Genomic DNA, 10536 nt, shown 5'->3' with positions numbered 1-10536 from the left:
TTTTTTAAAAATAGTAGACGTGTGTAGAATACGAATGTATTATTGAAAAATACGTACATACATATGTATATATGTATAAGACTATATTTTAAAGAAACTAATTTCGTATTTTTTCTTTAAAAAATTTAAAAAATAACGTATACACTTCTCCCGACGAAATTTCGTCGGGATAGGTCTATGCCGGCAAATACTCGTCGGATTAGGTTTCTCCCGACAAAATAACCTACGCCGACGAAATTTCGTCGGGAGAGGTGTAAGACACTTGCGCCGACGAAATTTCGTCGGGAGAGGTCTTTTACAAAAAATTAAATATAAAATTCGGATGTTTAGGTTAAATTAATTTTTTAAAATTTTCCTTTTAGGAATTAAATAATAGATTTGACTGATTTAATTAGTTGAATTAGTAATTATATTTTAATTATTATTTATTTAGTGAATAATTAGTATTAAATATTTTAATTCATTTCATGAATTATATTACTTAATAAATAGGAATTCAATTGTTCTTTTTCTTTTTTTCCTTTAATATTCACTAAGTAAATAATAACTAAAACATAATTACTAATCAAAGTAATTAAAAAAGCGAAATACATATTACGCTACTTAAAGGGTTCGTAAAATAGTATAGCCGTGCGGCTGTACGTTTTTTAAAAAATTTATAAAACCGAGTATAGCCGTGCGGCTGTACTATTTTATATGTATAAAAAAAGAGGACCCCAATCATTAGGCGCCACGTGTCAATACAATTCGACTTTCCAAAAACACAGAGTATAGCCGCCCGGCTGTACTATTTTTTTTAAATTAAAATTTAATGAAAAATTTATATTAAAAGGGCCCTCCAGCGATTAGACGCCACGTGTCACTATACTATTTTTGGAAGAAAAAAAAAATTCGTAGTATTGCCGCACGGCTATACTATTCTAAAAGGTCTATCTATACTATTTAATATATAAATTAAAAAAAGAAAAGAGGACCCTCCAAGTTTCATTAGCTTGTACTTTATAGATATTAATTTGCTAGTTTCAACATATCCAAAGTAGATATTAATAAGTCACTATACAATATTTTAGTATAATTTTTATAACATCTATTATTCGTATTTAATAATATGTGAGAATTATTTGTATAATACGTGAACTTTGTGAGAATTACTAAAAATTTTGTAAAAAAATATGTGTATTAAGCATTAGAAATACGTATGTACATGTACAATACGACTATTGTACGTTTGCTTTTTTAAAAATAGTAGACGTGTGTAGAATACGAATGTATTATTGAAAAATACGTACATACATATGTATATATGTATAAGACTATATTTTAAAGAAACTAATTTCGTATTTTTTCTTTAAAAAATTTAAAAAATAACGTATACACTTCTCCCGACGAAATTTCGTCGGGATAGGTCTATGCCGGCAAATACTCGTCGGATTAGGTTTCTCCCGACAAAATAACCTACGCCGACGAAATTTCGTCGGGAGAGGTGTAAGACACTTGCGCCGACGAAATTTCGTCGGGAGAGGTCTTTTACAAAAAATTAAATATAAAATTCGGATGTTTAGGTTAAATTAATTTTTTAAAATTTTCCTTTTAGGAATTAAATAATAGATTTGACTGATTTAATTAGTTGAATTAGTAATTATATTTTAATTATTATTTATTTAGTGAATAATTAGTATTAAATATTTTAATTCATTTCATGAATTATATTACTTAATAAATAGGAATTCAATTGTTCTTTTTCTTTTTTTCCTTTAATATTCACTAAGTAAATAATAACTAAAACATAATTACTAATCAAAGTAATTAAAAAAGCGAAATACATATTACGCTACTTAAAGGGTTCGTAAAATAGTATAGCCGTGCGGCTGTACGTTTTTTAAAAAATTTATAAAACCGAGTATCGCCGTGCGGCTGTACTATTTTATATGTATAAAAAAAGAGGACCCCAATCATTAGGCGCCACGTGTCAATACAATTCGACTTTCCAAAAACACAGAGTATAGCCGCCCGGCTGTACTATTTTTTTTAAATTAAAATTTAATGAAAAATTTATATTAAAAGGGCCCTCCAGCGATTAGACGCCACGTGTCACTATACTATTTTTGGAAGAAAAAAAAAATTCGTAGTATTGCCGCACGGCTATACTATTCTAAAAGGTCTATCTATACTATTTAATATATAAATTAAAAAAAGAAAAGAGGACCCTCCAAGTTTCATTAGCTTGTACTTTATAGATATTAATTTGCTAGTTTCAACATATCCAAAGTAGATATTAATAAGTCACTATACAATATTTTAGTATAATTTTTATAACATCTATTATTCGTATTTAATAATATGTGAGAATTATTTGTATAATACGTGAACTTTGTGAGAATTACTAAAAATTTTGTAAAAAAATATGTGTATTAAGCATTAGAAATACGTATGTACATGTACAATACGACTATTGTACGTTTGCTTTTTTAAAAATAGTAGACGTGTGTAGAATACGAATGTATTATTGAAAAATACGTACATACATATGTATATATGTATAAGACTATATTTTAAAGAAACTAATTTCGTATTTTTTCTTTAAAAAATTTAAAAAATAACGTATACACTTCTCCCGACGAAATTTCGTCGGGATAGGTCTATGCCGGCAAATACTCGTCGGATTAGGTTTCTCCCGACAAAATAACCTACGCCGACGAAATTTCGTCGGGAGAGGTGTAAGACACTTGCGCCGACGAAATTTCGTCGGGAGAGGTCTTTTACAAAAAATTAAATATAAAATTCGGATGTTTAGGTTAAATTAATTTTTTTAAAATTTTCCTTTTAGGAATTAAATAATAGATTTGACTGATTTAATTAGTTGAATTAGTAATTATATTTTAATTATTATTTATTTAGTGAATAATTAGTATTAAATATTTTAATTCATTTCATGAATTATATTACTTAATAAATAGGAATTCAATTGTTCTTTTTCTTTTTTTCCTTTAATATTCACTAAGTAAATAATAACTAAAACATAATTACTAATCAAAGTAATTAAAAAAGCGAAATACATATTACGCTACTTAAAGGGTTCGTAAAATAGTATAGCCGTGCGGCTGTACGGCTGTACGTTTTTTAAAAAATTTATAAAACCGAGTATAGCCGTGCGGCTGTAATATTTTATATGTATAAAAAAAGAGGACCCCAATCATTAGGCGCCACGTGTCAATACAATTCGACTTTCCAAAAACACAGAGTATAGCCGCCCGGCTGTACTATTTTTTTTAAATTAAAATTTAATGAAAAATTTATATTAAAAGGGCCCTCCAGCGATTAGACGCCACGTGTCACTATACTATTTTTGGAAGAAAAAAAAAAATTCGTAGTATTGCCGCACGGCTATACTATTCTAAAAGGTCTATCTATACTATTTAATATATAAATTAAAAAAAGAAAAGAGGACCCTCCAAGTTTCATTAGCTTGTACTTTATAGATATTAATTTGCTAGTTTCAACATATCCAAAGTAGATATTAATAAGTCACTATACAATATTTTAGTATAATTTTTATAACATCTATTATTCGTATTTAATAATATGTGAGAATTATTTGTATAATACGTGAACTTTGTGAGAATTACTAAAAATTTTGTAAAAAAATATGTGTATTAAGCATTAGAAATACGTATGTACATGTACAATACGACTATTGTACGTTTGCTTTTTTAAAAATAGTAGACGTGTGTAGAATACGAATATATTATTGAAAAATACATACATACATATGTATATATGTATAAGACTATATTTTAAAGAAACTAATTTCGTATTTTTTCTTTAAAAAATTTAAAAAATAACGTAAACACTTCTCCCGACGAAATTTCGTCGGGATAGGTCTATGCCGGCAAATACTCGTCGGATTAGGTTTTTCCCGACAAAATAACCTACGCCGACGAAATTTCGTCGGGAGAGGTCTTTTACAAAAAATTAAATATAAAATTAGGATGTTTAGGTTAAATTAATTTTTTAAAATTTTCCTTTTAGAAATTAAATAATAGATTTGACTGATTTAATTAGTTGAATTAGTAATTATATTTTAATTATTATTTATTTAGTGAATAATTAGTATTAAATATTTTAATTCATTTCATGAATTATATTACTTAATAAATAGGAATTCAATTGTTCTTTTTCTTTTTTTCCTTTAATATTCACTAAGTAAATAATAACTAAAACATAATTACTAATCAAAGTAATTAAAAAAGAGAAATACATATTACGCTACTTAAAGGGTTCGTAAAATAGTATAGCCGTTCGGCTGTACTATTTTATATGTATAAAAAAAGAGGACCCCAATCATTAGGCGCCACGTGTCAATACAATTCGACTTTCCAAAAACACAGAGTATAGCCGCCCGGCTGGACTATTTTTTATATCTAAAAAAGAAGAGGACCCCAATCATTAGGCGCCACGTGTCAATACAATTCTACTTTTCAAAAGAAATTAAAAACACAGAGTATAGCCGCCCGACTGTACTAAAGATATATATATTTTTTTAATTTTTTTAAAAGGACCCTCCAGCGATTAGACGCGATGTGTCACTATACTATTTTTGGAAAAAAAAAATCGCAGTATTGCCGCACGGCTATACTATTCTAAAAGGTCTATTTATACTATTGAATATATAAATTAAAAAAAGAAAAGAGGACCCTCCAAGTTTCATTAGCTTGTACTTTATAGATATTAATTTGCTAGTTTCAACATATCCAAAGTAGATATTAATAAGTCACTATATCATATTTTAGTATAATTTTTATAACATATATTATTCGTATTTAATAATATGTGAGAATTATTTGTATAGTACGTGAACTTTGTGAGAATTACTAAGAATTTTGTAAAAAAATGTGTATTAAGCATTAGAAATACGTATGTACATGTACAATATGACTATTGTACGTTTGCTTTTTAAAAAATAGTAGACGTGTGTAGAATACGAATGTATTATTGAAAAATACGTACATACATATGTATATATATAAGACTATATTTGAAAGAAACTAATTTCATATTTTTTCTTAAATTGTTTTTAAAAATAACATAAACACTTCTCCTGACGAAATTTCGTAGGCATAGGTCTATGCCGGCAAATACTTGTCGGATTAGGTTTCTCCCGACAAAATAACCTATGCCGACGGAATTTCGTCGGGAGAGGTCATTTAAAAAAAATTAAATACAAAATTAGGATGTTTAGGTTGATTAATTTTTTAAAATTGTATTTTTAGAAATTAAATAATAGATTTGACTGATTTAATTAGTTAAATTAGTAATTATATTTTAATTATTATTTATTTAGTGAATAATTAGTATTGAATATTTTAATTAATTTCATGAATTCTACTACTTAATAAATAGTAATTCAATTATTCTTTTTCTTTTTTTCCTTTAATATTCACTAAGTAAATTGTTGGCGCTAAATCTTGAATAGATAGAGATGAGTGCAACTTACAAGTGGGATGGACGATCAAGAGATCGATTGGGTGTTGGATGCCGATTCTTCCTGTCCTTGGATGCTGATCCTGAATAGAAGATAAGCGAAGCTCGTGAGGTCTATGGAACCGGTGTGGAACCAGCCTAAGACCCTCCGATGCTCAAGTAAGATTGTTTTTAAGAGCTCTTGCTGTTGACCATATAGAAGTATAAAAGTCAAGCTGAAAAGTCTTACCCCTGTATTGTAGTGGGAGGGGCATACTTATAGAGGGCATTTAGTATGCTCTTAGCGCTCATTTTCGATGTGGGACTCGTGGGAGGGCCCTATGAGGTTGACACGAGTCCTTAGATATTTCAGGCGGGTGCTTCGAGGTTGATTCTGCAGAATCGGTAGGGGATACCGATTGTAGGCTGTGTTGGGCCCTGTAATGATCTTTTGCTGCTTTGAGACAATATCATCAGTAGCCTATGCCGATTGTCCGAGGCCTTGGGTGCTTGGGCGAGTTTATGAGATCCACGTGTCGTTGTACGAGTGGAGGGTCAGATATGGTACAAACAGTAGTCCCCCAAGTTGCCGATTGAGAAGCTTCTCGGTTGGGGACTTGAATGTGTATTCGGCATTCTGACCCGGACACAATGGTCCCATAATTGCCGATGGTGGTATGTAGTCCCCCAAGTGCCCAAGGGAGTGAGCTTGGATAGGAGACGGCATGATGTGCCGGTTGTTGCAAAGGGGCGAGTGAAAACTCATGAATATGCGGCTGCCGTTCGGCACGAGAGGTGAGTGAGAACTCATCAATGTGCGTCTGCCGTTCGGCACGAGAGGTGAGTGAGAACTCATCAATGTGCGCCTGCCGTTCGGCACGAGAGGTGAGTGAGAACTCATCAATGTGCGCCTGCCGTTCGGCACGAGAGGTGAGTGAGAACTCATCAATGTGCGCCTGCCGTTCGGCACGAGAGGTGAGTGAGAACTCATCAATGTGCGCCTGCCGTTCGGCACGAGAGGTGAGTGAGAACTCATCAATGTGCGCCTGCCGTTCGGCACGAGAGGTGAGTGAGAACTCATCAATGTGCGCCTGCCGTTAGTTAGTGGAGTTGTGCTCGAAGGTGGCTAGATCTGCCACGTTCGGGAAGTTGAAGCGTCTCCGAGGATTGGAAGCGTTGCAACTGACGTTTGGTCTCTCCCATGCATGCGTGACACGTGTCGGCATGGCTGTGAAGAGCCGCGTCGTTTCGTATCCCGATGCGTCGCTTCGCTTCCCGATGCTAAATCGGCCTTATAAATGTGAGGAGAAGACGAGAGTACAAATACTTGGAAATTTTGAGAGCAAAGAGAGCTTGTGAGAGGCGATTTCCGGCAACCGTGCTGAGGCTGAGCAGGCGATTTCCGGCAAGTTTGAACAAGGCGGAGGCGATTTCCGACGAACTTGAGCCACCGTGCAAACAAGGTATGTTGCCGTGTTTTCGTATTCCCATGGATCAAAGTGTTGAATTGCAAGAATTTATGTTTGAACAATGTATGAACAAGCATGAACACGCATGAACACGTATGAACGTAGTGTTTTTAGGAGGTAGAATAGGATTTGGATTCTAGCACAGCCCTTAGTGTACGTTCGTGTGTTGTTTGTAGATGTCAGATACCGAATCCGAGCGTAGGCGTAGTCCGAGGGCATTCGAGGATGAGTCGTCCTCGGGGAGTTCTGCCGAAGAGAGTGGGAGTTCTGAATCTGCGAGCTCTTCGAGCTGTGAGATAGTGGAGGGGGCAGGAGGGCGTGCCGAGGCTGGGGGTACTTCAACGAGGGTGCCTGGGGGTGATGAGCCTTCGACCTCGGGTCGTGAGGCCGATGGGGGTGGTGTCTCTGTTGCCGTTCCCGGGGAAGGGGTGCTGAGGGTCGTCAGGGGTAGGCAACGGATCCCGATGGCGAAGCCCACGGAACCTGTGTTCGGAGTAGATGACTTAGAGCCGAACACACTGACCGAATCCGAGTTGGCGAAGATTCGGTCGGAGTACAACATTCCGGAATCGGTAGGGATGCGAATTCCGGAGCCCTTAGAGTCGCTAAGTGACAATGACAAGGGGGTGGTCTTCTTCACAGATGTGTTTAAGCATGGCCTTCGGCTGCCGTTAAAGCATTCGGTGCAGAAGATCCTGGCGGCGATCGGTTATGCGCCAGGGCAGTATAACCCAAATTTTTGGATTACGCTGCTCGGGACGATCACGGCGTTCAGCTTGGCCGGTGAGGGGGAGCCAAGCTACGAACAGTTCGCCCAGCTGTACAGTGTGACGAGGGCGAAGAGTGCCGATCATGGAGGGTGGGTTCAGTCCAACTGTCTCTCGGCAGGGCAGCGTGGGCACTTTGTGGTGGGGGTGCCGAGCTCTCAAAAGACGTGGCGCAAGCGTCGAGTGATTGTCTCCGGTGATTGGGAATCGGCACCCGGAGTTATCGTTGAGAGGAGGATTCCTACGTCCTTCCAGACAGTCGGTAGGGTAGAACCTGCCGTTCGGCAGGGTTAATAGTGTTGTGTGTTTTTTTTTTTTTTTTTTTTTTTTTTTTTTTTTTGTGGGTACTGACCGTTGGTATTTTGGTTTCAGTGTCCTTGAAACGGCCGGCCGCACCGATCAGAGAGATTGAAGCAATCGAGAGGGTGAGAGCGAAGATTGCCGAAGAAGATCGGTTTTGTAAGGAGCTGCTCTACTTCCGGAATCTGCTCAAGGCAGGCCTGATCGGTAGGGCCGAACACGATCGGAGGGTGAAGGAGGAAGAGGAAGAAGAAAAAAGGCAAAGTAAGAGATGCCGTTCGGCAGGGTCGGTGTTTTTTTCTATGCTGCCGTTTCCTTTTTGACATCGTGCTTTTCCTGTTTTGCAGTGGCAGGAGGGAGGCCTATGAGCGAGGCGACGAGGAGGCGTCTGGAGGGGCAAGGGGCGCCAAAGACGAAGAAGGTTCAGTCCCCCGGGCCGAAGAAGAGAAAGACGGCGGGGCCAGCGGGAGGGACGTCGGCTGATGAGCAGACGGTGGCTGACCGCCGGAGGGAGAAGAGGGCGGCGGAGGCAGAGGTCGTTCGGGAGGCTCACCTCCAAATGACGGGCAAACGGCAGATCGAGGGTCCCATCGATGTGACGCCGTTGCCGAAACGGCCAAGGGGCCCGAACGAGGGGACATCGGTGTTGATCCCTGATGATGAGGTGGAGGGAGAGGAGGGACCGGTTAACATCGCGTGTCCTCGGAAGGCTGTGCCGTTCATCAACTGTATGATTGACGGTGCTCAGATGGAGCTGGCTGAGCTGGAGCAACTGTCAACGAAGACGTTGCGTGAACAAACCGGTCGGGCCTTCCGTCTCCAAGCAGCGGTAAGTGTAGGATTTGTAGCTTAAGGATACTTTGATTCGGCATGTATGAATGTGTCCGTTGGTGTGGCAGGCTAATATGGACATGTGGCTCTGCGCGAAGCGAGCTGTGAATGCTGCCGAACGGTACCAAAAGAGATTTGAAGAGGGCCGTTCGAAGATCGCTGATGCCGGAAAGATGCTGCAGGAGGCGGACCAGCGTGCCGAGGAGAATGCGGCGAAAATTGCTGAGCTGGCGTCGAAGCTGGCGGCGGCCGAGCTGGACGTGATGGCTGCCCATGAGGCGAAGGCAGCGGTAGAGGTGGCGATGGATGCGGCCGAGCGGTCGCATGCCAGGGAGCTAGTAGAGGAGAAGGCGAAGGCCGTTGCGGACTACCGATCGTCGGAGGAGTTTACACGTTTGGTGGATAGAGAGGTCATGGAGCAATGTGACGACTTTCTCTATCGAGTCAAACGGTATAATGCTGACAAGAAGCTGAACCTGAACTTCCTCCGGGATCCACCACCGCTGCCGGAAGGGGTGACGGAAGAGATGGTGGAGGCCTACAAGGGCGAGGATGCCGAGGCCGAGGAAACCGACGACACCGATTCAAGCAGTGGGGAGGAAGGTCATCCCGGGCCGAGGGCTGCCGTTACGTCTACTGCCGAGCCGTCGACTGATCCTGTGCCTGCGTCAGCTGATGTCGATGTTGTAGCGACCGAAGCCGATCCACCCACCTCGTAGACTTTTGTTTTTAACATTTTTTGAGCGTGCCGAACGGCGTATTGTAAAGACAGATGGCCCTTCTGTGGCCCCTTATTTATCAATGTTCAGTTTGTTTCGGGTTAATGTGCCATGTCCCTTAATTCTGTATGTGCGCATGTCGTATGTAGAGTATGTTTGACATAATATTGCTGAATGGTAGTGCCGTATGTATAGAATAGGGAGTTCCAAATTAAACCGATTACAAAAGTTGATGACCGAAGGGGCGTTCACTTGTAGTAATATTTGAGATGTTCTATATTCCAAGGGTGGCCGAGGGTTTGACCATCGGTACCACGCAAACGGTAAGTGCCTGGGCGGCAGATGGTGACAACTTCGTAAGGACCTTCCCAAGATGGACCAAGGGTGCCGTCGTTGGAGTCCTTGGTGGCGAGGGAGATTTTGCGTAGTACCCAGTCCCCTACTTTAAACGATCGGCGTCTGACGCGCGAGTCGTAGTAGCGGGAAGTCCGTTGTTTGTAGGCGGCATTCCGAAGCTGAGCCTGGGAACGGTGTTCCTCAATGAGGTCCAGGTTGAGAGTGAGCTGGGCCTCGTTTTGCTCTGGCTCGTAAGATGCCGTTCGGCACGATGGTGCGTTGATCTCGACTGGAACAACGGCTTCGGAACCGAAGGCAAGGGAAAATGGCGTCTCGCCAGTCGACCGTCGATAGGAGGTATTAATGGCCCATAGCGCTTCCGGAAGGAGATCGGGCCAAGCTCCTTTAGCTGTCCCAAGCTTTTTCTTCAGCGTCTTCTTGATGATCTTGTTGATTGCTTCGACTTGGCCGTTCGACTGCGGATGTGCTGGGGAGGCGAAGAACAGGTTGATGCCAAATCGGTGGCATAGGTGCCGGAACTGAGAGGAGTCGAATTGTTTTCCGTTGTCGGTGATTATTGCGTTCGGGAGGCCGAATCGACAAATGATATTCTTCCATACGAAATGTTCAACCCTGGCTGCAGTGATTGTTGCC

The 10536-nt window shown here is 39.8% G+C and overlaps 1 protein-coding gene across 1 annotated transcript; it reads left to right on the top strand.

Moving 5' to 3' along the window:
• The first annotated feature begins 8360 nt into the window (after positions 1-8360).
• On the top strand, positions 8361-9546 carry LOC148295216 (uncharacterized). The gene is made up of 2 exons (XM_088252427.1): positions 8361-8825; positions 8896-9546. The coding sequence occupies exons 1-2, from the start codon at positions 8361-8363 to the stop codon at positions 9544-9546; spliced, it is 1116 nt and encodes a 371-aa protein (XP_088108553.1).
• Positions 9547-10536: the final 990 nt, after the last annotated feature.

This window comes from Prunus avium, chromosome 4 (assembly GCF_965620075.1).
Source record: "Prunus avium chromosome 4, drPruAviu1.hap1.1, whole genome shotgun sequence".
Lineage (NCBI taxonomy): Eukaryota > Viridiplantae > Streptophyta > Magnoliopsida > Rosales > Rosaceae > Prunus > Prunus avium.
The sequence above is the reverse complement of the archived record's forward strand: the minus strand, read 5'-3'. Positions and strand labels throughout refer to the sequence as shown.

Excerpts from the sequence above, each read along its gene's own strand:
- LOC148295216 (XM_088252427.1), top strand. The coding sequence starts at position 8,361 with ATGAGCGAGGCGACGAGGAGGCGTCTGGAGGGGCAAGGGGCGCCAAAG. Across the intron at positions 8,826-8,895 it reads CCTTCCGTCTCCAAGCAGCG|GCTAATATGGACATGTGGCT; the intron begins GTAAGTGTAGGA and ends TTGGTGTGGCAG.